General features: G+C 37.1%; 3 protein-coding genes and 1 non-coding gene across 7 annotated transcripts; 3 read left to right on the forward strand and 1 right to left on the reverse strand.

Annotated features, from left to right (window-relative positions):
- TRNAV-UAC (transfer RNA valine (anticodon UAC)) lies at window positions 1-73 on the forward strand. The gene has a single exon. It is a non-coding gene; the product is annotated as a tRNA-Val (tRNA).
- A 2,411-nt stretch (window positions 74-2,484) lies between these two features.
- Window positions 2,485-3,562, forward strand: LOC103974334 (transcription factor RAX2). The gene is made up of 3 exons (XM_009389173.3): window positions 2,485-2,701; window positions 2,788-2,917; window positions 2,993-3,562. Exons 1-3 carry the CDS (start codon window positions 2,491-2,493, stop codon window positions 3,456-3,458), a joined length of 807 nt encoding a protein of 268 aa, XP_009387448.2. The 5' UTR covers window positions 2,485-2,490; the 3' UTR covers window positions 3,459-3,562.
- Window positions 3,563-10,082: 6,520 nt separating this feature from the next.
- Window positions 10,083-19,121, forward strand: LOC135636927 (clathrin interactor EPSIN 1-like). 3 transcript variants are annotated; one of them, XM_065149114.1, is made up of 12 exons: window positions 10,083-10,200; window positions 10,317-10,395; window positions 10,506-10,557; window positions 10,878-10,957; window positions 11,061-11,139; window positions 11,234-11,317; window positions 11,425-11,570; window positions 11,670-11,924; window positions 13,856-13,968; window positions 16,307-16,488; window positions 17,193-17,664; window positions 18,726-19,121. In XM_065149114.1, exons 2-12 carry the CDS (start codon window positions 10,355-10,357, stop codon window positions 18,923-18,925), a joined length of 1,704 nt encoding a protein of 567 aa, XP_065005186.1. In that variant the 5' UTR covers window positions 10,083-10,200; window positions 10,317-10,354; the 3' UTR covers window positions 18,926-19,121. The 3 variants fall into 3 exon arrangements, with proteins under 3 accessions (XP_065005186.1, XP_065005184.1, XP_065005185.1); XM_065149112.1 differs by having other exon boundaries at window positions 10,086-10,200; window positions 16,292-16,488; XM_065149113.1 differs by lacking the exon at window positions 10,083-10,200 and having other exon boundaries at window positions 10,207-10,395; window positions 16,292-16,488.
- Window positions 19,122-20,182: 1,061 nt separating this feature from the next.
- On the reverse strand, window positions 20,183-26,671 carry LOC103974158 (ATP-dependent 6-phosphofructokinase 6). 2 transcript variants are annotated; one of them, XM_009388953.2, is made up of 14 exons: window positions 26,141-26,671; window positions 25,300-25,346; window positions 25,157-25,196; window positions 24,933-24,995; window positions 24,707-24,844; window positions 24,396-24,554; window positions 24,238-24,291; window positions 23,723-23,791; window positions 23,474-23,603; window positions 22,989-23,029; window positions 22,666-22,890; window positions 22,287-22,335; window positions 22,054-22,208; window positions 20,183-20,558 (listed from the first exon to the last, which is right to left on the reverse strand). In XM_009388953.2, the coding sequence occupies exons 1-14, from the start codon at window positions 26,405-26,407 to the stop codon at window positions 20,379-20,381; spliced, it is 1,617 nt and encodes a 538-aa protein (XP_009387228.2). In that variant the 5' UTR covers window positions 26,408-26,671; the 3' UTR covers window positions 20,183-20,378. The 2 variants fall into 2 exon arrangements, with proteins under 2 accessions (XP_009387228.2, XP_065001104.1); XM_065145032.1 differs by lacking the exon at window positions 26,141-26,671 and adding an exon at window positions 25,519-25,541.
- Between the last annotated feature and the right edge of the window lie 527 nt (window positions 26,672-27,198).

Raw genomic sequence — 27,198 nt, forward strand, 5'->3', positions numbered from 1 at the left:
GATGCTGTGGTGTAGTGGTTATCACGTTAGTCTTACACACTAAAGGTCCCCAGTTCGATCCTGGGCAGCATCACATTTTTTTGTAATTAAGACAAAATGAGTTGACTCTCTCTTAAGTTCCAGGGTTGACTCTTTCCTTTTTTTTATTTTTTTCCTTGCACAAGTTTACTTCTTTTACTTCTTCCTTTTAATTTTTTTGTTTGTAATTTTACTTCTTCCTTTTAATTTTTTTGGACTTTCCTTTTTTTCCTTTCTACACAATCTTAGTTTTAGAAAAGAACAGACTGTCTTTCTTCATCTGCAGAGTTGACTTTATCACGGTAATTTTGCCTGCATAGGTTTCTTTTTCTTTTCTTTTGTAATTTGAATTTTCATTCTAAAATTGTGGTTTTTGTGGTAACTGTTTCTTTTTAATGTTTTTAACTTACGAGAGTTGACTTTACAACTGCTGCTTCTTTTCCTTTCCTTTATAAAACCGTGATGTATTCATTTTGCTTCCTACTTTTGACTTTTTGCAATCTTCTTTCTTCTGTTCATTTTGCTTGGACTTCCTATTTTCCCCTTTCTACACATGCTTAATTTCATAATATTTGTTCTTTTTTTTTTTACTTTTGAGAGTTGACTTATCTCTTTTTGTCTGCATAGGTTTTTCATTACCTTAAGAGTTGACTAACAAACCACTTGTATGTTTGATGGCCTTTGAACGAAAGAAAGAGAGAGAGAGAGAGAGAGAGGCAAGTGGGCTTATTTGATGGACTAAATGGACATTGTCTTACATAAGGAAAGCCTGTTAAGCATGAGGACCCATTTTAAGGCCCATTGCTAAATGGTGGCTTAATCTTCTCCTCCACATAGATGACTATAAATTTGCTTCATATAGGACCATAAATCATATTTATCTGATTCAAGGATGACTGATATGAGCTCAACTTTCTCTGATTTATGGAGTCGAGAATTCTTCACAAGAATATAATAAAATTCTTGGAGTCGATCATCGACATGATTTATGGAGTCGAGAATTCTTCACAAGAATATAATAAAATTTGACTAAATATGATTAACTCTAGAGAAGAAAAAAAATACAATTTGATTCAGACACTTTAAAAGTACGAATTGTTCTTAGACTCACTGCTCACAAGGCTGGGCCGTCTCATAAAAGGTCAATGAGGTTGGACAGTTCATGAATCAAAGGAGGAAGACTTCAGATGAAAAGTCAGATCTTTTAGGGTTTTGCACCATGAGATGATGACTTCTGCCACCATGAGATTACAGCGTTCCCACCAGCCACAATTGTAGACCACAATAGAGCTTCGTTTCATCCAAATTTCCAAGAATGAACCACGACATCATAAATAAGGATACTATGACATATGTTTAGTCATGGTTGATGGCACTAAAAAGTCAACCAAAAGGTTTCATAGGATGTATTGATAGCAAAGTCCAAACTAGATTACGGTAGCTAATTAAAATACTAACTAAAAATATTACCTAAAGCAAATAAATATTTGATAACCACAAGTATTTTAATTTTATTGATTTCTTTATTTTGTACCTTTAGATAAGCAAACAATATAGTTGACTCACAAACACGACGAGAGTTAGTAAGTTTTAATTTCTTGGGCAAGGAGTTGTTCGGGTAACTTTGAATGATAATTTGAGACATAATTTTTTTTATTAAGTAATAAATATTTTTATAAAAAATAAATCTTTTGTAATGATATATAATTGCAATAAGAGTTTATATAGGTAAATATTTTTCTACTCAAAATTAATTAGATAGGTAAATCTAATTAAGTATGGATTTATATATACAAAGAGAGATTATAAAATATGATAATTATATATTTTTTAATCAATAATAAATATAAAAATATTCACTAAATTATTTCATAATATAGGAGATCATGTTGAGTTCATGATCTTCATTATTGATATAATCACGATAATATATTATCATATTTTTATGATTTAAAATCATGATAATATAATATCAAAATATTAAGAGGATCATGATAATTTTATTATAATTAATTTTTAATAATATTTTCCTTAATAAATGTGCTTCATTTATCACCATACAAGTGTGAGTAAGTTCAAATTCTTTAGTTTGGTTGTTTATTGGAAGAAAACTTCGACCTTCTCATTACGTTTGACTATTATTGTGTAAACAACACAATAATAGTGTGGTTAAATAAGCCATAATTTTCTTATCTGAACTCGTTCTATGATCAATTTAAGAAACGCTCAAAAACTCAGTTTAAATCGATCAAAAATCTGACCCTCTAACTTTCCGATCTTTTCCGAGTTTGACTTTGGTGCTGTGGCATGAGAAGTCAAAGGACGGCGAATATGTGAAGTCTTCGTTGCAGCCGTCCGGCTGTCGGTTTTCATCTGATATCACACGAATCGGACGGCGCAGAATCTCCCGCAAGCAAGAGAGAGCCATGTCTGCGACATCTCCTCTTTATATACACTGCATTCACAGAGGGAATGCAGTGCCTTCTTGACCGAGCCGTGCCTCCCCTTCACGATTGCTCCGCAGGGAAGCGGGGGAGGACAGGGGAGATGGGGAGAGCTCCGTGCTGCGACAAGGCGAAGGTGAAGAGAGGCCCGTGGTCGCCGGAGGAAGACGCCGCCCTCAAGGGCTACATCCAATGCCATGGCTCCGTTGGCAACTGGATCGCTTTGCCCCACAAAGCAGGTCATTGGTCTTTGCTCCTTCTTCTTCTTCTTCTTCTTCTTCTTCTTCTTCTTCTTGACAGAGATCTCTCTGCTGTTTCACTGCAGGCCTCAAGCGTTGCGGGAAGAGCTGCCGGTTAAGGTGGCTCAATTATCTCCGGCCAGACATCAAGCATGGAGGCTTCACGGAGGAAGAGGATAGCACCATTTGCACTCTCTATCATAGACTTGGAAGCAGGTTTTGCAGCTTTCTTCAACCACACACAAGCTTAATTGATTTGTTAGTTGAGATTTCCTTCATGGTTCGAATCAGGTGGTCTGTCATTGCTTCCCATCTTCCTGGAAGAACCGACAACGATGTGAAGAACTACTGGAACACCAAGCTCAAGAAGAAGCTGATGGCAAGGCGCCCATGTCTTCCCACCACCACTACCTCTGACTCCAAAAGTCCACCATTGATTGGGATGCCTCTTCATCCCAATGACGGGCTCTCCCAGCAATCCAAGAAGCTGTACTCTGATGAAGAAGTCTCGGCATCTTCATCATCCATCACTGCTCAACACAGCAGCAGCTTCTTGAACTGGTCTACCGGTGGAGCTGAATCGAGTGACTTGTTCCTTTCTGAGCTCGGGTTCGGAGACGCCGGTGACTTCCTCAGCAGCTATGGCTATCAGGAGAGGTTGGGGGAGGAGATCCCTTCCTATTTCTCCGACCCATCACAGGGGATGTATCAAAGCCTCACATACTCATTGCAAAGCCATGCAATACATGAAGTTTAACATAGACTTGTCAGTGTAAATGTTCATTGGACTTGATATCCAATTGTTGCTGTGTAAACTCTTGTTAGAATAGCTATGAGACTTGGTCTAATCTTTCGGTGTCAGCAAGGCATGCTTCTTCTTTTGCTCGCCTGATCTATTGCTCAGAGGCCATGAAAACTGCATGGGAGATGGAATGACAGTTTCAAAGCTGAGGTAGAGAGAGTGAATGTGGCAAGTAATCCTTCTGAGAAAGGCTGACCATTTACTTGCTATCTTATCTTTATGTAGGCATTCCATATCAGATCAGCAACCAAGATCCATAGCCAGTAGCATTGTTTAGGAAGTTGCTTGTTTTCTTTACAGAGTGGCTTTTGCCATCAGTCCATTTGTCTTTCCAGGAAGTAGTCATATTAATCTAGATAGCCGATCTAAGTTGTTTTGCCAGAAAAATGTTGTATTCATGTGCAAGAATAGAATCCACATCTGCTGCTGGTTGGAGTGTTGCTTGATGTCATGAGAATTGTTTCTAGTCTTGAGCCAGTGTTGCTCAGGCATCTTGCTCAAACAAATTTGTGTTCAGAAGTTACAGCTAGTCGATGGATGTTCTTCTTTCCCTTCTTCTGGAAGACCATCTTTGTAGAAGTGCTGCACTTTGATTCATCTAATAGATTTCAGCTAAAGCATAGTGGCAGATAAGAGACAAGGCTACCTTCTTGATTTAGGTTGTCAATCTACCGAAATAGACAACACAAATTGCTTCTGTTGCTTCTACTCATGCCAAACAACTTCATGGGTTCAATGAGAGAACCTCTGTTTGTCATGGATTTAGGATTGTCATACAGCAATATAATGCAAAGTTCGATTTCGATCTCATAAAAACCGTAAAAATGTCGGCAAGTAGGACAAAGTTCTCTGTTTCATCTAAAGTTTGAGTGATCCTTTAGATTAATCAAAGGGTAAGTAAACATTTTTGATGGAAGAGGGTAAGAAAACATCATCAAGGACCAAAATGATCTTGAACCTCTTACCCAACTTTGTTGTTTATACTCCTTAATCCAGCCTAGATTCAGGGGATTCGTAATAGAAGTGTTATTTTTTTGGGTATACATTGGTACTAATATCTGTCTTATCGCATCAGTTTCTTCTGATATCCATTTGACAGATTGAACACTTCAAATCTACTACACTTTGTTTTTTCCTCATGGCAATAGTAGCAGTAGTTATCCTTGCCTTCTCAAAGAAACATTAAACCAAGTCAACTTAGCTTTTTCAAATGAAAGAAGGTACCAAGAACTGCTAATTGATCCATGCATTCAATATACTGATTACAGCATGGCTGATTCCTAATGAGAGAAAAGAAAATTTATTTGAGTGTCCACTTGTATGTTGAAAGTCGATGAGGATGAGATTCATCAGCTCACAAGCTTCCTTTCAAAATGTAACATCCATTTCATGTGATCTAATCCATCCAGAAGCAGTTCCAAGTCAATGCAATGATCATTGTTAAGGGGGTTTGTGTACATCAATTAGTATCTTTCCTTAGAAAAGCTGCTACTTGCAATTATTGGGAGCAAGATTGACTAATGAGAAGTGTTTTAAATAATAACAGTTAGTGCCTCTTATCAGAAAAGACTATTATTTATGATGTTTTGTCTCCTCTAGGAGTAATCTAACCAAGTTGTTCTTTCTTCCATTGTAAGGTGCTATCATTGTCTTTTTCATCCATCTTTTTAATTGGAAGACCATGTTTGTTCTAAGGGGAAGTCAATGGCCTTGACTTGCTTATCACCCATGACTGGAGAAACATGAGGTTTGAATCAGTGACTTGAGAAACAAGAAATCTCCCAATCTAGATTTGTATGCTATCTTATTCCTAGTTGCATACTGTGGTTTGATTTAAAGCTGGACTTCAGCAAGCAAGTCATCAGAGATTTATTGTTATAAGGTGTTCATTTCTACCAATTGAAATGTCAAAATGTTTAATGTAGAGGTTATGTTTTTCTTTTGTCAAAAACAGGTTAATTATCTACAGCAGCAGCAGCAACAACAACAAAGGGAAAACCAAAAGATGAAACAGCTCTTTGTTTTCCCCACCAAGAAGAAAGAATCAACAACTGGATATTCTAGTGTCTGGATTAAGTTTCACACTAGAAAAGAAACAGAAGAGATTTCTTGATTTCTTTTTGTCCAGCAACAAATTCTACCAAGAAAAAGAAGGGGACTGGACTTGACTTTGTAATGCAGAAGAATCATGAACTATGCAAAATGGTATGATTTATTGATTCAGATTGACCACAGAGAGCATATGCAGAACAACTAGAACAGTCCCTCTTAATCAAAGTGTCATTGGTTAAGATTCTGCTAATAATATCTAACAAAGTAAAAGCTTTAATCAACTATGGATCTGAGCATAGCATCCATTTGAGGGGGTACACATGTTATCTGAGCAGACACACAACTGGAAAAGAGGTCAGGAGATGAAACTCATTTTGCAGGTGGACCAAAGGTTCTGGCCACACTTTCAATTCCGAATGCACTGGTCTGGCTTGTATTCTGCAGGCTTTCGCTTTTGTGGACAGTGATCTCCAGTTACTATGCTCTCTTTTAGCTGGTTCACCACTTCAGCCACTGTCAGCCTCTGGCTACCAGAGAATGTTGTGCATCTGAGTGCCAGATCAACTACCTTACACACACAGTTGGTTTCATGGTTTCCTTGCGGCATTTCATCGATGAATTCATCGATGTGCCCCCTATCGAGCCTTTGGGACAGCCATTGAATTAGGTGAACTCTTCCTGAAGCTGCAACTATTGGAGGTTGGCCAGTGATCAGCTCCAGGTGAACCACTCCAAACTATACACATCAAATTTAACATTGACCTGTAAGGTAGTGTGATACCTGAAAACACAAGCAGAATCATAATTGTCTCAGAAGCAAAATGAGCAAGTCATGTCCATCAAAGCTCAGAAATCATGGAAATATTCTGATCTTGGAGCCAGAAAATAAGACCCAATCAACATTTACAAAAAAAAAAAAAGATCACTACAGGATCAAGAAAAATGATGAATCATTGATAGAGTACATCTTATGCTATGTCCAGTGTCAACGATTTTTTGTTGGTCAAATTAGGCTTGAAGTGTGTTTGCAGATATGTCATCTATCATTTTAGGCTTTATGAATCAGAAATTAATTGTAGATTTAGAAATCATGGTGGCAAAAAGGACATACTGTGGATCAACATATCCAGGCGTGCCAACCACTCCCATTGTGAAGACATGAGTGCCATATTGGTTGAGGAAAGTCTTGGAGAGCCCAAAATCTGCTTCTTTTGGCCTCTAAATGTTCACCCAAGAGAATGTTGCTGCTCTTCACATCTCTGTGAATTATTGTTGGCTTGCATCCCCTGTGCAGATAGTCCAATCGTGCAATGTGTTAAGGAGAAGTTGTTTGATGAAGAGAAATAAAAATTTCGTCACCCAACATGAAGTAAGAACGTAAGCAGATTCTTTTAACCCTCTGTGGAGACCAGCTTTGCCTAGAAGAAGATTACATAGCAATTAGAAGGATCGAAGACATTGCCGAAAGATCAAACTGAAAAGCTAATCATTTTAGGTATCATAACTTTCTATGATCAACAATACTTTCATCATCAAGCACAATTCCTGTTAGTCATGAAATATCAAGTCCATTAGAAGAGTTGATGGACCTCATATCTACTAGCTATTCAATTCATAATGATGAGAAGGTTGTAATATGAAACCTTTTAGATGTTCTTGAAGGCTTCCTCGAGGCATGAACTCGTATACAAGCACAAGGTAGTTACCGTCATTGCAGTATCCGATTAAAGAAACCAGATTCCTCTGTGAACTCTTGTTAAGTTCTGTGCCTGCAACACACTACTACAGAATGTTGTCAAGCTTGAAGACAAGAATCTAGCAGTAGTATCTCCTCTCTCCATGACAAAACTCATGTTGAAGATGAAGCTTGGATTCTGTATTTAGGAGAATGAGGCAATTGTAGTGAGAGTGAAACATATCAATCACATCTTGTTAAGCCCTACGAGACTCCACAATACTATGATCAAAAGCAACTTCAACCTTGAAATCCACAGGCCCAAGAAGAACTGAGTTATTACCTCAGCCAGGAATTCCATGGGTCCTTGTGGGGATGACTGCAACCACAACTTGACCACGACTTGAGTACCATTTTCTAGTTCACCATAGTAGTCAATTCCAAACCCTCCCCTGTCGATGATTCGTACAAATGTGTCTGTGATTTTTGCTAACTGTGCATATGTGAACTGGCAACCATCAATTTGTATCTGATGGTCTCTGTGTTCTTCAGACCTTGGTGTGGCTGAAAAGCTTGCAAACTAAATGAAGTTGACTGAAGAATGAACAAGCCATTGGTGTCACTGACTGCTACCAGCTAGGATTTCTAATAGGGCCAACACTATGTAGGTTTAAAAAATAATAATAGAATGTTGAATTGCTGAACTAATTAGCAATATTATGGGTGACCAATGTAGTTCTTGCTTTAAAAAAGAAAATTGTAAGAAATTTTCATTACATTAAATGATATATATAACCAAGGTTCGCAATATCGTACCGTACCGGTATTTCGATCTGGGCTTGGTATCGATACGGTACGGTGTACCGAGCGGTACACCCAGGTGTACCGAACGGTACACCAGGTACACCGAGCACTTTAGCACTGCAATAGTGCACTGCTGCAGTGCTACAGTGCGGACCGGTACCGGGTGGTCCGCGTACCGCTGGCCTATCAGACCGGTATGTACCGCCCGTACCGGGCGGATAACACTCACATGTGGACTCAAACCTAAGGCCCATTACTTTTTTAACAATGTACTAATCAATTGGATGTCTCAACAAAGACATGACCTAGTTCTTGTTATGAAAGAATGAATGATGAAATTTTAGTAGAAGAGGCAAAAAAAAAAAAAAAAAAAAACTTTCTTACTTTCTTGATTAATCCCATACACATTATGAACACAAACCCATCTATTTACAGGACTAGAGATAACTTCTAAAATTCCTACCTAATGTCAAATATGACTCTTACTAGTTTCAACAGGACCCTACACTCACTAAAATAATCCTACACTTATCAAGATAACTTTATATCTTTAAGACCATACACTTGACATTATAATTATCTAGCTGCATTATTTCCACATAATAAATATTAAGTGATCAGGCAAGACCATGCAGAAGCTAGATAAAATTAAGTTTATTTTTCAACAGTTCAGATAACAGAGTCTCCTCAGAATATACCATATGATTGATGAACAGAAAGCTCTTTTCTTTTCTTGAAATAATGGACTATTCAGTTGTACTTTTTAAAGTGATCATATTAAGTCTGTGTTGCAGGCTTTCTTAAGGCTAATCAAGCAAACCATTGTGGTGCAAATCAATTATTATTATTATTATTATTATTATTATTATTATTATTATTATTATTATATATCCTAAAAAATATTTATTTATTTTTGGATATTTTTCAATCGGTATCCCTATTCTATTTTTTTTCCAAATAGTATCCCTAATTTAAAAATTACTCAAAATACTCATTAAAATTTTTTCTGTTTATAATATTTTTAGCTTATTATAGTATTTTAGCCATCATTATAAAATCTATTTTAAAACACTATAAATGATCTAGAAATACCAATAACCTCAATCAAATTAATTATGAATCTAAAAATATAATATATAATAATCTATAAGCAATGACAACCAAAGATAATATATGATATCACTTATATTTTTTAATAATATTTATAATATTTTCCATACATCAATAAAACACTATAAATATTATTGGAAAACACTGTAAATAAGTCAGATAAAAATACTCTAATAATTATAACTAATAAAAAAATAAACAAAAATTTGACAAATTTTTTTATGAGTATTTTAGATATTTTTTTAAATTAAATATATTATTTAGAAAATAAAAGAGGAGATATTTTTAGAAAATACTTTTACCCTAATAGTATTGTTAGTGGAGTTGGCTGAATGGGAGAAGGGAAAGAGGTTTGCTGTCTGGCTTTAATATGAATTATTTATTAAAATATATGCAATATTTTTATTTGATGAAATTTCTTTAAAAAATCCTTATTTTAAATTATTTTAAAATAAAATATCCATCTTTTTTATTTTCTTTCACTTATTCGTCAAAAATACTCATTATTAGACTCTCATCCTTTGCAAAACACTATTAAGACTATACAAAGACTAAGAAATAATACTTCAAATATGATACAAACTAATGTTTCGAATATTTTTATGTTAGCTAAAATATAATACAGTACAAATTAATTCATCATCCTGTAAAATACTTGAATTCTTATTTATACCCCTATGAAAATATTGGAAGTTTCTTAAATTCCCCATATATACTACTAAAAAAAAAAAACGTAACTGATCGAGTCGGCCAGGCAAAAATACAGGGGTGATGTTACCATTTTTGGGTCCCACGTAAAGCTGACACGACATAGACACCATAACCAATGAAAGATTTCAGGGGTGAACCAGTCTGCCTGCGCAGCTGCCCGTCACGTGGACACAGTACCGCATAATGGGGAGCCGTCTGATTCCCTGATGAAGGCACCACAGCGACGTTGTAATAGCCTCCCCTACCTTCCATGGATAGATAGATATATATAGAGATCAAATCTCCGACTCTCTTTTATAGCTGCGATCGCCGTTGCTTTCTTCTTCCTCATCTGCATCTGCGACGGTAACGTCGAACTCCTCCTCCTCCCTTCATTGCGAAACCCTAAATAAGTATTCTTCGTCTTTTCTCTTGATCCGTCAATCGGATTCTAAGTCTCTTCCGTTTCCTTCCGATCCCAGATCGCGGATCGAAATCTCCGCGTTGGAACGCCCCGGCCATGGATTTCATGAAGGTTCTGGATCAAACGGTTCGCGAGATGTGAGTTCTTGCGTTGGATCTTCTTCACTGATGTTTTCCGTCAGAAGATCTTTGATTAGGGATCTCTTCTTCTTTTTCCCTTATAATTTTCTTGGTTGGTGATCTTCCAGAAAGAGAGAGGTGAATCTGAAGGTGCTCAAGGTGCCGGAGATCGAACAGAAGGTTGGGGTTCCGCTTCCGAATTTCGTTTGACGACTAGTATTGCCCTTTTTCTCTCGAGATCTTGTTCAGATCTCAGGTTTTTGGTCTTTGATGTTCTGTTTTCTTTTTGAGTTTCTCTCGGATCATTTCGATCTTCGATTAAGATAAACCTAGGTTGGTTGTGAGATTCTAAAATCTTTGTGCTTAATTGTTCGATTGCTAATTTAGGAAGGAGTCAAATTTAATCATGGTAAATGTATGTCTCAATTTTCATCTATGTTGTCCTAATAACTCAAATCTGCTGTTTCCTTGTCTTTCTTTCACAATTATTCAATATATAGGTTCTTGATGCCACCAATGATGAAGCCTGGGGTCCTCATGGAACTGCCTTATCAGAGATTGCTCAGGCAACAAAAAAATTGTAAATTTAATCTGCTCATTTTTGTGCATTTGATGCTGAATTTGTAATTGAGGTTTGTTCTACACTGATGTATATATGACTCTTAGAATACCCATCTGTGCAGCACTGAGTGCCAATTGATTATGAATGTGCTTTGGACAAGATTGACGGATACAGGACCAAACTGGCGCCATGTATATAAGGTGGTGCTTCACTTAAAGTTACAACTCTCGCTTTATATGTTGTTCACAAATTACAGATTTATTACATTAAAATTCTCCTTTATGTAAATTTCAGGCGTTGACTGTTATTGAGTACTTGGTGGCAAATGGTTCAGAACGTGCAGTTGATGACATTATTGAGCATACTTTCCAAATTTCAGTACATCTTTAACTTTGTTGAGAAACACTTTGTATTTTACTTAGTACATGTTCAGTTTTATTTTCAGTCTTGTGCTTCTTCCTTATCTTTTTTTATATTTTATAAAGGCAAATTCAGGATTTGAATATGTTGAGCCTAATGGGAAGGATGTTGGGATCAATGTAAGGAAGAAGGTTGAGACCATTTTAGCTCTTTTGAATGACAGGGAGAAAATAAAAGCAGTAAGAGACAAAGCATCTGCCAATAGAGATAAGTAAGGCCCAACTCATCAAAGTATTTCCACTTGAAATGCTGATTTCACATTGTGGTTTAAGAAACCTATATTCTCGCAATTAAAATCTGCTGCATTCAGGTACATTGGTCTGTCGTCCACCGGAATAACATTAAAATCAAGTTCAGCCTCATATGGCAGTGGCGGCTTCCGGAATAGTGATCGTTATGGAAGTGGTTCAAGGGAAGGTGACTCCTTCAGAGATAGTTATAAAGGAGAACAATATGGAAAAGAAAGTAAATGGAAGCATGAAAAACAAGATGGCCAAAAGTCACAAATTGTTGCAGAAGAAAATGAAGGGATCAAATCAAAGAAGCAGGTTTCACATCATTCCAGGTACACAAAAGTAGCTATTTGTTTTGACTCTGTTTCTTGTTTAGTTATTTTATTTGTTCAATTGTGGTCTTATTTATGTCTTAAAAAATTAGTTCTTTTGTTTGTGGTCCATGTAAAAAATTTGAGAACTGACACATGCACACTGACACAAAAACAGAAAAATCTGGAATTTTTTTCTTAGGTTTGGCAGCAAGCATAAATCATTCCAAGGTCATGATTTATGCATTGTGGGCCTGCATACATTTTCAGACTCAATGTATACTATATATTCAGACTTAACACTATATATTTCATTTTCATCCCATTAGTCCAATGTATACTACATCATACGTTGGATTTTATCATGTAGATACTGTAATACTCTGATTAGTCCCGCATTGGAAGTGAGTAAGACTAAGATTGACTTATTAGGTTTGATGAGTGTATTACTATCAATTTCAGCTTATGCATTTTGACCAGTGGTTTAGGTCAAACGAAGTTGATGAGCCAGTTAACCCATCGGACCCTAGTCATGATATTTGGTATCAAAGCCGACCTTGTATTTGGGCATAGTGAGGGGGTTCGAATAGGAAAGGACTACTTGTGAATGGAGTCAGAGGACTCGTCACGACATGGAACCATCAGTGGGCTACGCCTCATATGCACAATGCTAGGATTTAATTTAAACTATGCTAGGCCTTAACAAGAACGTCAAGCTCTTGATCGGGGGAAATTGTAACACTCCGATTAGTCTCACATCGAAATTAGACAAGACTAAGATTGACTTATAAGGGTCTGAGTGTACTACTATCAACTTCAACTTAAGTATTTTGGTCAGTGGTGTAGGTCAAATGAAGTTGATGGGCCAATTAGCTTATTAGACCCGGGTTGTGACATTTAGTATCAAAACTGACTGAGTAATTAGGCATGGTGAGAAAGCTCAAGTAGGAAAGGGCTATCCGTAAATGGAGTTAGAGGACTTGTCATATCGTGGAGCCACCACTGGGTTATGCCTCGCATGCACTATGCTAGGATTTGATCTGGGCTATACTAGGGCTTGATGAGGACGTTAAGTCGTTGAGGGGGGGAAATTATAATACTTTGATTAGTTCTGCATCGAAAGTGAATAATACTAAGATTGACTTACAAAGATATGATGAGTGTACTACTATCAACTTCAGCTTAAGAATTTTGAACAGTTGGTTAGGTCAAATGAGGTTGATGGGCCGGTTAACCCATCAAACCCAAGTCATGATCGATACTCTTATGTAGGAACTAGATGTCATTGGCTTCAATGTTAAAAGAAGTTATGCTTTACTGTAACTAAAATATTTTCATCTTCCTGAAGGACAATAACAGCAATCTTGCTTCTGTGCTTAGGATGTTAAATTTATGGGTTTGCCAAACCTCCAAGTGTATATGACATGGAAAATCTGGCTCAGGTTTGTTCTATGAGGCCCTTAGCACAAGCACATTGAGCGTAGACTAGGTTTGAGCTTGCATTGCTTTAAGTTTGGCTATGAGCTCCACATTCTGATACTTTTCTTGATCCAATGCAAAAATTTTAGCTATGCTTGGGCTTGGCTTGGGTCTAGAAGCATGAAGCTGGAACCCCGAGCCTTTTCACACTGCAATTATGCAATACATGCATAAGGAATCAACGCTTCAATTTGTTAACTGTTTTATATTTGGGCATAATGTTTAAGCTTTGTCACACAAATAGAGAGCTAAAATTAAAAAAAAATCATAATTTAAATTCAAAGTGATTTGACTATACATGTAATATAGGCTGTTGAGATAAATGCTTGAGGGACCGAACATCTCAAGTTTCAGCAATTATCTATATCAAGTTATTAGTTAGCTTAGTGTGACTATGTACTACATAAGATAAGTTAGTTGCAATGCTCTTACCTATAATTCTTTAATTGCTACTTGTTTTTCTTGTCTTACAGGAATACATTGAACAAGTCACGTGATGTTCCATCTTCTAAAAGCCCTAATGCCCAACCAAATAGTGAGGAGGATGATTTTGATGACTTCGATCCACGTGGATCTTCTTTATCTGGTAAGTTATCATGTTACTATGTACTGGCAAATAAGCAGTGTATTTGCATGATGAAATAGAAAGATCTTTCTACTGCTTCTATTAATAGTTTTCAAATTGAGGAACTTATCATCTAACAATGCCACTTGCCAAAATGTACCATCCTAAATCTTATCTAACCAATTTAGTGCACAACCATGGGCCTACGATGTTGTCGAGTTGACTTAGGATAGATGTGTGGAGAGGTATAGTAGGTTTGAAAGCTTCAACAATGATGAACACAAAATAGAGGGTTTGCTGAAGCTGAAATTTAAGGTCTGAGGTTATAGTGATAATATATCGGAGAACTATGAAGGTTTTAGTTTTTGTTTAGAAAGCTGATGAACAAAGATGAGAATACATTATTACTGCAAGGAAAAGATTGTTTTAATGTTTTGTCAATACTAGACAAGAGAGAGGGAGAAGAATATATTCTGCACTCATCAATCGACTATGAAGAGAAAGAAAAACTTTATTCATGTATAGATTAACCCAAGAGGGTCCATAAACAATTATTTGTGGTCGACCAATGCAATCTGTGACCTTCTTGTACAGACCAATAAACTTAAAACAAAACCAATATGAACACAGCTTGGTTTATATCGAACTAATTAACTTTGCCTAACATGATCTGAACTGCATCAAATAAGCATGAATCTAAATAAAACAATGAATATAAACTAAACATCACTCTTGATCAGCTATAGAGAAAAGCCTCCATCTTTACGTAGAACCTCACCTACTGCATCAATCAAACCATAAGCTCTGGCATCCACTGACAATGGTGAGAAAGTATATAATATATACGCTTCTCATTTGTTAGCTCAGAACAGTGTTGCCTACGCATGTGCTTCACTTGCCTAAGCACTTGGATGAGGTAAGGTGAACCCAAGGTGCCTGTACTACATAGAGGCAAATCACTTCAACCAAGTTTCTCACTTTTTTGAACTTAGGTATTAAGTGAGATTTGACTCAGGCACATGCTTGGCTGGAGTTTGCTACTTGAATGCTTCAATCAACTTTACATATTTAATTCATATATGGATTCTTTTTCCAAGCTCCACAGTGTTCCTACTTGTACAGAGAATGGGGTATGATGGGCCTACTGTGAACAAGTAAGACTATGGATGGCCCATCGGAGATTTGTGATGATTCATATATGATGGATGAATTAGATTTTTTTTCTTTGTTCCTTTTTGCTTCTCTCTCTCTCTGGGTGTGTGCCAGATTTTTGGTTGTTGTTGCTTGGCTAGCTAGCAAATGTAGCAGCTGTTGTTGATCGCGATGCCTACTTGCTAGGTGATGGCTGCAGCACTATAACGACTAAAACAGTTGTTGCTATGCTTACTTGGTTGACAACTCGAAAGAACCTATTCCTTAAGTGAACAAAGGCTGTAGCAATAGTTATTTCTTGAGTTATGTTCATTAGTTTACACTTTGAAGTTCCATCAATATATTTTTCTTCAATTGTATTAATTGTGCCTTGCTTCACTTGGTCGAGCACTTATTTTGTGTCTTTCCTTGGGCACTCACGAGACCTGGCACCTTGAATATGCTTGGTCAACTTTGACTCAGACCAATATTGGAATTTCATCCTATGCACAATATTGGACATGTATATGGTGACATCCCCTTGAATACACGCTACTTTTCACACAGGACCTTAATCCTTAAAGTTGTTGAAGTTGCATTTGATACTAGCAAGTCAGAAATGGTTACAGAAATGTGTATAAGATTTTCCCATTTGTACATGGTGGAAGTTTTTAGAGGATAAATAGCCAAAAAACATAATTAAAAGATAATAAACAGAAGTGTTACTTGTACAGTTGTACCTAATGCATTTTCAAAGTAAATAATTGGTTTCTTGCTGTTTAGTTTTGCTCAGAAATGAATCTTTGGCTTGATGACATCAGAAAGAACTAGTTCTGAAAAAATAAAGCTTTGTTTTTCACCTATCGCTGTAAACAAAGCTTGAACATGTCTTCCAGTTTCCAAACTTTGTACTAGATTCATGGCTTAATCTAAGATATTTGATTTGTCGAGTTTGTCATGTAATCTGTTGAAAGGTTGTTAAAGTAATTGATGATATACAGTAAAACTTGGCTGACAGTTTTGACCAATCTGTAGATAAATTTAGGAAGGTAGATCTTGGAGCAAGATGTTCTTATTTTCTCTTTGCAGACATGTAGATGTCTTGCCTGATGATGCAAATATTTTGACAATATTTTGTTGCTTCTGAACATTAGAAATTTTGGTCAAATGTGCTATGAGCTTCTTATAAGGATCGATCCTCTTGATTTTACAGGATCTTCTAATGCAGGCACTAACCAAGTGGATTTATTTGGACAAAGCTTAGTGGGTGACCTCATGGATGCAGCACCATCTTTTTCACCACAAGCTACAGTAGATAATAATTCTGTTAATTCTGAAGTTGATCTCTTTGCTGATGCAACCTTTCAATCAGCCTCACATGCAGACGCAATATCAGATTCTCACACTCAGGTTGTTTTTCTTCATTTTGGCTGTTTAATATGGAATCATTCAATTAGTAAAATTTTCTCATTTTGTTTATCAGCATCATATGGTGATTTAAATTTCAGAAAGTTATTCTACTGATGTAATATTAGTATATAAACTGATGTGATAGCAATAAATTGTCTGCAATCAATCATGTGTTGCCACATTGTGTGTAAATTGTATGTCTGATATCATTAGCCCTGCGTGGCTTGATAGTAGTACTGAAAAATATTATATAGGATTTTTGCATGATCTGTGAGTAATCTCAGTCAAGAACTGCATTTCAACCAGCACTGGAGTCTTGTGCCATGGTCCTATGCCTGCACAGCCTTTTTTTTACTATTATGAAGCTAATTTTGAGCTTCTTCAGCTGGTATGGATGCATGTTGAGCCATACCGAACCAGCAACAATTAAAACATGCCACTGATATTCAAAACCTTGATCCAAGTGCCACTGTATATATATGTATTTTTGGAGGGGAGGGGGGGGGGGGGGGGGAGAGTGAGAAATTTGTGATGATGAATTATATCTTTTTTTTCAAATTCTCAGGAAACTTTTCATATCTGTCTTTAATTCTATATTCTAGGAAAATGTATGAGTTTTACAATCAGCAAGCATCTTTGTTGCTGTTTTCATGTATATGACCTTTCAAAATAAATTTTTTAACATTCCTCACGTTGGCTTGCAGGGAAACATTGATCCTTTTGCTAGTCAGCCTGCCTTTCCTGCTGCAATTTCTTCAAATGTTGACCTTTTTGATGTACCCAACACAGGCTTGCCTTCAGAAACCAAAGCTTCTAATACTGTCAATAATGAAAGTTTTGATCCCTTTGCTGCAATTCCAATTAACAGCTTTGATGGATCTGACCCCTTTGGGACATTTGCTTATGCCAAACCAGTAACTACAGAACCTGCACAGAATTATACAAACACCACCAAGAACAACCTAGATGAGGACTCTGCATTTGGTGATTTCACTTCTCACACTGAACAAACACTTCCAGAACCTTCACAGCATTCTTCTAAAGGCAGCCTCAACAACCTGAAGACTCCTCTGACAGTATCAGCACCTGCTGCTCGGAAAGACAACTTTCAGGTCAAATCTGGGGTCTGGGCTGACTGCTTAAGTCGTGGACTGATTGATCTGAACATATCTGCTCGTGAGTTTCTCTACAGTCAGTTGCTATCTTAGTCTAGCTCAATGCTTGTGATTCTTTGCATGAAGATTGCAGCAACTTCATACATGAGAGACATGCATACTTTATATTTCCTTTATTATCAAATATACCAACATGAAGATTGCAACTTTATATATGAGAGGACATGCATACTATATTTTTTTCTTTATTATCAAATAACAAGTATACCAACCATTTTTGTTTCTCTTTAACTTTTGTTTTGTTTAGTAAGTAAAGCCTATCTCAACTGATAAATAATCCATTGGGTTACCGGTCCAAGTTAAGATATTAGCATTCTGCTGAAAAAATATGTACTTTGAAATATCTATCGCCTTCCTTTTGAGCAGTCAATCTAGCCGGATGCATAGAGAAACTTATGTCTATTGCCTTTATCTATTTCTCTTTTGATCTTGAGTAATATTCATGTTTGTATTTGTACACAGACATGGTTTGATGTGCTTCGTTAATTCATGTCACTGATTCTTTTTCATCAGACATGCAAGTTATCCTGGTCTTTTACTCTTTCTCCATATGCATGAATATGACATAAATTCATAAATATTCATAAGGCAGAATATACAGCTTATGTACATAATCAATTTCAGTGGGGATTTATACATCAGTCCAGCTTATGTGCCAGATCTGAATGTGCTTATGTACATGGAGATTAGGCTCATAAGATTGGGATAACTTTTGGATCAGTCCTAGAATTTTGAATGGATTTTTGGCCAGCTTGGTCGGATGACCCAAATCCAAACATGGAATTTAGTTCTTTTGGGATGCCTAGATATGATTTGTAATAATTGGGATCCTCTAAGACTGACCTCATTGGCCAGTATATGTGCGGACTGCAGGGATTGACCATAAGTTGGCCTAGGGTCAACAGTTGATCCCTGCCTTCTTTTCCTTGTATCCCATATGCCTTTGCTTGATTTGAGACATTTGGTAGTTGCAAGTTCATGTAGTTGAAATATTAGCAATATTATGTTTGCTTGGTGCCGTTTTTTTGAACTTTTTTCTGGGTGTTTCATGTCTGTCTGCAGCCAAGAAAGTAAACTTAGCAGACATTGGGATTGTGGGAGGGCTTGATGATGCACCCATCGAGAAAGAAAAAACCACACCAGCAACAGCAGCATATATGGGAAGAGCGATGGGAGCCGGATCAGGTCTTGGTAGATCTGGACCAACAGGTGGGGGTGGGAGCCCTGCAACCTTTGGCCAACAACAGGTTTGGAAGTTTTAAGTGATCTATTTCATATTAGTATGTTTTTTTTTTTTTTTCCTCGCCAATGTTGTTGGTCGGAAATGCTGCCCTGTGAGAAACAAGTTTGTTCCACATTGCCTTTCATTCGTTTGATATCCTTGTGTTATGAGATGTAAGTCCTTGAGGAATATTATTGATGATTATTCTTCAAATGCCAAACTCACAATTTATTGACCGTGATGTGAACTTCAATGCTAGTTGACCGTGATGTGAACTTCCATATTTATTGGTCCAAACGTCTTAATGAAATTTGTGCTGGATCTAATGATAGTAGGACATTGATGATAACGCATAAAAAAAAAAATGTATGAGATTTCTTGAATTCTCTGCAGTGATAAATATGGTTCATGTTGGAATGGTAATGGAAATAAATGATAGAAAATGTCCGTTAGAGTAGATGTATTGCCCATTTTACATTATTTTCTGTGTCAACAAGTCTGTTGAATTTTCTTGGACGACTAAGTGCAAACTGTCACCCTGGGGCAGCTGTGCCACCTAACTGCTATTTTGGGGTAGGTATGCTACCTCATGTGTCAACTCAACCGCGATCCGAGTATAAAGTCTTTTTTATTCTCTCTTTTGGTTTTGGCATATCATTCCGGACATCTTGAGTTAAGCATCAAAGAATGTCTTGGAGCGACTGTCACTTCCTCGATCATCCATATTTTCGGACATCGGATGATGTCTCAGAGTCACTTCCTTTAAGCATCAAAGAATGTCTTGGAGCGACCGTCACTTCCTCGATCATCCATATTTTCGGACATCGGATGATGTCTCAGAGTCACTTCCTTGTTCATTCATATCTTCATTAATAAAACTTTCTTGTTCATTCATATCTTCATTAATAAAATTATTCATGATGAATCCTCATCGACTTGCTTCCTTCTTGAGTCCAAATATGATCGATATGATCGGCTCACTCCCCCAACTTCATATCGAGCAACTAACTATCAACAACTATAGTATCATAGAATTGTCGGAGCGGTTATCACTTCTTTAATCATCCATATCTTCAAACCTCTTAAGTTAGCCACTTTTTTTTACCATCCATATCTTCATGGATCATCTGTATCTTCATTAGTAAAGTCAAATCCTCAACTACTCAGGATAGATTGATATATTATTAGTAAACTCAGAATCAAGTGTTTTGTGCAAAAGATATTATTTAATGTTATAATTATTGTGATAATCTAACACAACTATTGCAATAATTCAACTACTTAAATATCAGCATGATTGTAAAACTTTGTAATCGAACAATTAAACTCGTTGTCCGAATGCATACATTATTTAATGTAACAATCACACTGACCACGATCCAAACGCTTATTTGATACCCCAAGACAAAAACATCACTTAGTAACGCCGCCACACTCTACTGTTACACCTCAAACTGCTTATAGTTTGTCATGCAGTTAAGCAAAGCCCCATTCTAAGTAGAACCATTTTCCATGCTTTTTTCCTCATCCGCTGTCTGCTTCGGTATCTCCTCCATCATTTTTGCTTCCTCGACGTCTTTAGAGCTCAAAAAGCTCGGTTGATTGGTTGAAGACAGCAGCCTTGCCCACATTCTGTCGGTTATGACAACCGTGTTTCTTGTTTCTGTCACCCTCTGCAATCATAGAGAGATTTGATGAGAATATAAAGCCAGTATCGGTCACTTATGGAGAAAAATCTCCTCTAAGAAATTTATTGTTATCAGAAACCAGCAAATAGAAGAATCCAAGCATGCAACGATTTACATATCAGTCTTACATGAATGAAAAAGTACCCAATGTAGCTCGAAATGATAATCAAACTAAAAGGATCATATATGAACATGCAAATGCAGTGCAAGTTGCACTGATAATTGAGGTGAAGTCTCTCCATAGGCTTCTGCCAATAATGATGGTCAAAAGAATAAATGTAAAAATTACACAGCTTTATCTAAAATGGGCTACTCATCATATCAGATAACAATACAATAGACCTGACAATCTTTCACAGACATAATATATTTTGTATACACAGTGACCAGACTTTAAAGGCATCTTCTAGTCTCCTCTATGTATATATTTTATCGTCTTTCCTATTATTGGGAGATTCTTCATTTGGAAAAAGTTTGAAGCTAAAATTTGGTGTTCTTTTTGGTTAGAAACTCACATTATCCTTTGGTGGAATTAGTACACACATTACAATGTGTCAAACAAGTTGCCTTGGCCCAGAAGTGTCAACTATATAACACAAATATAGGCAAAAATAAGCGAAGGAAAGCAAGGATTGACAAAAGGAACTACAAGAACGATTTACACAGTAGTTACTTTGAGAGCTTCAAAGATTCAGCAATTCAGGAATTTACTTCCTGGAGGCTAACATGCTGTGCATATATGCCTTGCCATTCAGCATATGATTTAAGTGTAAATTTGGGTTTTCAAGTTAAGGATGCCAACAATCTCTGCTTTATAACGCATCAAAATTTGCAGACAGGAAAATTGCTAAGTAGAATTTGACATTAAGATGAAAATTCAAGTCCCTGGTGCAGTGGGTTAGGCCCTACAGGAGCTGGATTAAAATTAATAACCACGATGCTTTTAACGATGATTCGCAGGCTGCGAGGGTGGGATTCCTGTTTTGATCTAATGATGGGCGATATCTGCTAGTTGGATGCAAGAAGATTGAAGGTTTCAGTGGCCGGCACGGCACAGTGAACTTATGGTTGTGTGCCATACTGTAAAGACTGCAATCAGTGAAGGATTCTTTGTTTGTGGAAACTGAAACCGATGCTCTTCAAATTATACATGTCCTTAATCAAGAGGGCAAACCACCATGGAGGTTTACTAACCTAACTAGAATTTTTTTTTAATCTTTCGAAGAAGCTTCAGGTTTGGAAAGTGATTCATGTTCATAGAGAGGCTAATCGGTGTGCTGACTGATTAGCCAATCATGCCAAAAGTAATCAGATAGAGGTTTTGTGGAAGGACAACTGGCCCTCTCTCTATCTTTCTTTCTTAATATATTATTTTCTTTTGGGAAAAAAAGGATGAAAATTCAAGCCATCATTAGAATTTGAGTTGGAAGCCTGATTGCAGCTAGTAAGTTTTTTATCACATGGTTGTAAGTATACTTACATCAAATGGTATGTATGTGTGTCTTCCATTTACTAGCCCCACGGTGAAACCTGTATATCCAGCCATTGCCCCATGCACCGCACACTGTGCCAGAAGCGTGCAGTAAACATTGTCGGATGCGTTGCTTGGAATTGCCCGAATCATGTATGTTGGATCTGCATTCCAAAGAATAAACCTCTTACATCTGGTTAATCACAGTTAGATGTGTGATTATGCCAAGACAGCTCACGTACCTATATATTTAAGATTTATGACCATCTTTTGTCTGCTTGTGAAATAATTCTACATGAGAAAAACAATTAGTACAGTGGACTGCTAAAAATTTTGTTCTTCAATGCAGATGTATCATACTGTTTGCTATGAGAAAACAGGAATCTAAATAAGTTACTTCTAGGTTATTTTGGTCAGCTGATTAACTTCAGTGTAACTCAAATTTAAAGATGAAATGTGTGTCATGCAATATTTAAGATTGTTACTTTCCAACATTGAAGGAGAGACACCCCAAATTGTAAGCTGCAGTACCAACCGTTTGCAACTTATCAGACGGATAGTATTATCCAGATTGAATTAGTAATACAATGAAAGGATATTAATCTGAATATGCAAACTCACTTTTATCCTCTGAGATAACCATAGCCCAACATCAAGGAGTAACTTGTTTCCAGAAGCATCTTCATGATTCATTGACCTCATACTTTCAGCAATTAGATCTTGCCCTGCCCCCTCAGCAACAACAATAACCATGTGTCCGTTTTCTTTTAGCTGCTTCTCCATGTATTCAAAAAGACCACCTTTTCCTTCCAGATAAAATGGTGATTCTGGAATTAAGCAGCAGTCCTAATTGAAAACAAAATGAAACAAATAGAAAACAACATGTCATTTCTTCAACCAGCAGATCCAAGGGTCAAGTTAATCCTGGAGATTATGACACTTACCACATCTCGGCTTGCAAGAGTAGCATACATTGCAAGGAACCCTGCACCAGTAAATCTTCTTAGCCCATTAAGTATGACATCACATGATAATGTGTGAATTTAATCTACATAATCAAGTCTGTCGAGCATTGATAGCTCATGTTAACTGAAACAAGCATTTAGAATCACAAAAAAATTATTATGATCTCTATATTATAAAAAACCTTAGATAGCATGTGGGTACTGAAGTTTGAAGCTCATGTAGCTTCTGTTGGTGATACTTAATTCAAACAGCTTTTTGGCATGCACATATCAAGGAATAACATGAAGCATGGGGCTATATTGTCATCAGCATGCTGATGGTAAATGTCTAATTTTCCTATATATTAATTTGAAGAAAGAAACTTTCTTGTTATATACATGTCAACTGTATCACACAATTTTACCAATTTAAAAATGATTTATCACTATCAGATTTGATCATTTTACCAAGAAAGGAGTTTTACCACTATAGCGGCCCATTAGTTTTACGACGCCTATGCCATTTTCAACACTCCCAGCCTCAACATGTGCGGCATTAATTGCACGCTGAGCCTCTTCAACAGCAGTATCAAAACCAAAGGACTTGTCAATAACCTGAATTACAATAACAACCAAGTGTGATGATGAAGTGGTTGCAAGAATTTTCAGGCTCCTAAGATGACAAGGAAGTTTGTTGAATTACATATGTAGAAAATAGTAAGAACAAGTAGTACCGCAATGTCATTGTCTATTGTCTTAGGAATCCCAGCGACAGAAACTTTGAGACGACGCCTTCGAATTTCCTGTAGGGAATGATCAATAAGAATCTATTGAACAGATCATATTTCTAAAATTTTAGAAAAAGGTCATCACTATTTTCTAAGATACAGTTGAAGGAGAAATCAAAATAGAGAATAATTTTGTCTCTCTGTATAAATAGCAGTTTCAAGTTGATATTTTACTTCTCCAAGCAGTAGAAAGGAAGAAGTAGGTTTTGGAGGAAGAGTGGAAAGTCAGAATTGTCAACATGAGTGATTATCATCAACAAAAACAAGAGAGATTATTAGCACTTCATGTTAGATTTTAATGGATGAAGCTATGTCCATAAATCTCCACAATAAAAAATGAATAAAATGAATATCATCATGTGATGTCACAAATATTAGCAGAATCTGACATTCAGTTAGTATGGAGCAATATATTTCAGAGACTGTAATCAAGAGAACTTCTGGCTTCCTGACGTTTTTACCTCAAATATAGCAGCTGCTCCCTTTTGTGTCCCATCACCTCCAATGATATAAACCTGGCGAGCATATGATTCCTCATAAATTAATGCGAAAAACTGACATTCTCTTACCTTGAGGCAAATAAACAAACTTCACAATATAGTACAGCCTAAAATTGAACCTGATTAATCCCACGATCCTGAATGTTGTCCACTATCTTTAAAGTATCATGGCCTCCTCGTGATGTACCAAGGACTGTGCCACCACGTTTATGAATATCATTCACGCTCTTTGGTGTTAATTGTATGGTGTTGCGAGCATAGAATCCCCTGTATCCACCCTATAATGCCACTGAACTTGTAAGTCAAAAACACTACATAATGATGTAAATGCAGCATCATTAGAAAGCATATAACAAAGTTAGTAAATGAAGCACCATGCAAAAGAGCCAAGGAAGAAGGAGCTGTATGCAGTTCAGCAATTAGTCCTCACCTCAATACCAATTATTTTGTTGACACCATACATGTGTGTCAAGCCACATACAATTTCCCGAATTACAGTGTTAAGCCCTGGGCAAAGACCTCCACATGTTACAATGCAAGCATGGACATCATCTGACTCAAAGTACACCTAAATAATACCAAGGTTACCTGTCAGTGAAATATTGCTCATTCAAACTCACGATTAGTATACTAGGAAACATATGCAGTTGACGTACCCTTTGGCGAGGCCCAGCACGCCGAAAATGGAGGCCCCTTGGGCTATCTCTCTGGACAACAATCTATGGACCACAGAAAAACAATTTGTTACCATATATAACACAAACATATTCTAAGCCATTGTAAAATCAATTGCATCTTTCCATTTTGATGTGTAAAACAGAGTTCCAAACTGTGCTAGTCCTTGCATTTAACTTAACTATGGGGAGCATGAACAACTCACCTTCTCAGGAACAGTATCATCCTGATCAACAAAGTATTGCCTGATGATAATATCAGCAAGTACATGAAGAATGGTATATCATTAAGTCCTGCTAAACACATGAGAGATACTGAAAGATGGGATGAGTGACTGAGTGAACATACTTGACAACTGAATAAGCCGGATTATCTTGGAGTGGATTAAGGTATGCCTGCAACAAAAATATTATCACATCATCACAGCACTTAAAAGTTCTGTTTCCAAGAGAGTAATTCAAAAATAATGAGTATCCGCTTCTGTCTTGACTTAATAGGCATATATATAAAATGACTACAGTGGATGAAAGCACATAAGAAGAACAGAAAACCAAAGGTGTGCATTACTTGATTAATAGTCCTCCTAGAATCCAGAAGAGCAATTAATAGACATAAGGCATATAGAGCAAGTTTCTATATTTAGCTGATTTCTGCTTCATGCTCGAACAGCCTATCAGAAAAACATAAAACTGAAAATTTTAGCCGGTAAGATTCGGAGAATCAATTAATGAATATGAATAAGTTGTTGGACAAAGGCATCAAACTTCCTCTTTTTTATCCAGAAGAGGCACTGCCTAGTTATCTAAGATCCCAATTTTCATTCCTTTTTTCCTCTCTCCTCACTTATCTTGATTATTCTTACGTCAAGCAGAGCTAAATAGAAAACATTCTGAGTTATTCACTTGGTATATCACTGGCAATTCTAATTAGAACTTGATACACTGGCCTGACACTATGATCTCAACTAGATCGTTCCAGTTATATGGTGTCTCCAGAGGCAACACCAAACACTAACACGAAGCCATAACATGCTCGCTTAACCTGTAAAGATCAGGTATTCCTGTCTGGTCTTTTACTGTTGTCACTGAAGATGGCATCCAAAACCTGAAAAGGGTCGGGGTTCTTCTTTCACCCAAAGCCCAAAACAGCTCATAGCAAGAACTTGGAGGTCAAAGAGGGGTGAACTCACGGGGAGTTCGGGGAGGTAGTCGGTCAGGTGGGGCACGTCCTCGAGGACGTACCCGAATTCCCCCTTGACGATCTTGACCGCGGATCGCGCCTCGCTGCCCATGATGGGAGGGGAGGACAGGGCGGGGGATCTCGGGGAGGGATCAGGGGCAGCGGAGGAGAGGGAGGGGGTGCGGACGCGGGGGAGCGAGTTGCGGAACTCGAAGTCGAGGATCCGGCGCCCCGTGGGCGACTGGGGCTCCTGGGGGTCACACGCCTCGGAGTGCATCGCGGCTGCTCGACGAAATGCCGGACGCAACGGGCGGCACAGTTGGGGTTGAGGACGAAGCCATCTTCAACTATATGTATATATAGACAAATAGATCGATAAATTAAAGTCGCGGCGTGCTCTCGATGTCGTCACGAGAGAGAGAGGGAGGGATAGGGATTTGTTTAGCTTTATATTTCGGAGGTCTCGTGACGTTCGAAGAAGGGAGAGCGAGAGACGACGGAGAGGAAGAAGAAGAAAGCGGAGAGGGCGGAGAACGACGAAAGCAGATCGACCTATTTAAATAATGGTGAGAATGACTACTTATTTACGACATTGCCACTGTGACGTCAGTTACGGTCCCCGCGGATTGGTTCGAGTGCCGCAGAATCATTTCCAACGTATGAGAAAACGCCACGTCATCACAGGAAGGATATATCTTTATGACCTAATTAAAAAATTATATTAAAATTTTTATAATTATGAAAATAAAATATTTAACTTTATTTATCCGTTAATTTTATGAATTAAACCATGAAAATAATAAGTAAAAAAATAATTTTAATATTTCAATTAATAATGATGAACGACGATACCATTAAGGGTCACGGATGACTGTTGTGAACGAGGAGATCAATGAAATCACGAAAATAATAAGTAAAAAAATAATTTTAATATTTCAGTTAATAGTGATGGACGACGATACCACTAAAGGCAACGGATGACTGCTGTGGATGAGGAGAGCGATAACAAGAGCGATTCTTATGTCTTATTATCATTTTCTCACTGTCAACTATAATATTGAAATTACT

Source organism: Musa acuminata, chromosome BXJ3-4 (genome assembly GCF_036884655.1).
Source record: "Musa acuminata AAA Group cultivar baxijiao chromosome BXJ3-4, Cavendish_Baxijiao_AAA, whole genome shotgun sequence".
Classification (NCBI taxonomy): domain Eukaryota; kingdom Viridiplantae; phylum Streptophyta; class Magnoliopsida; order Zingiberales; family Musaceae; genus Musa; species Musa acuminata.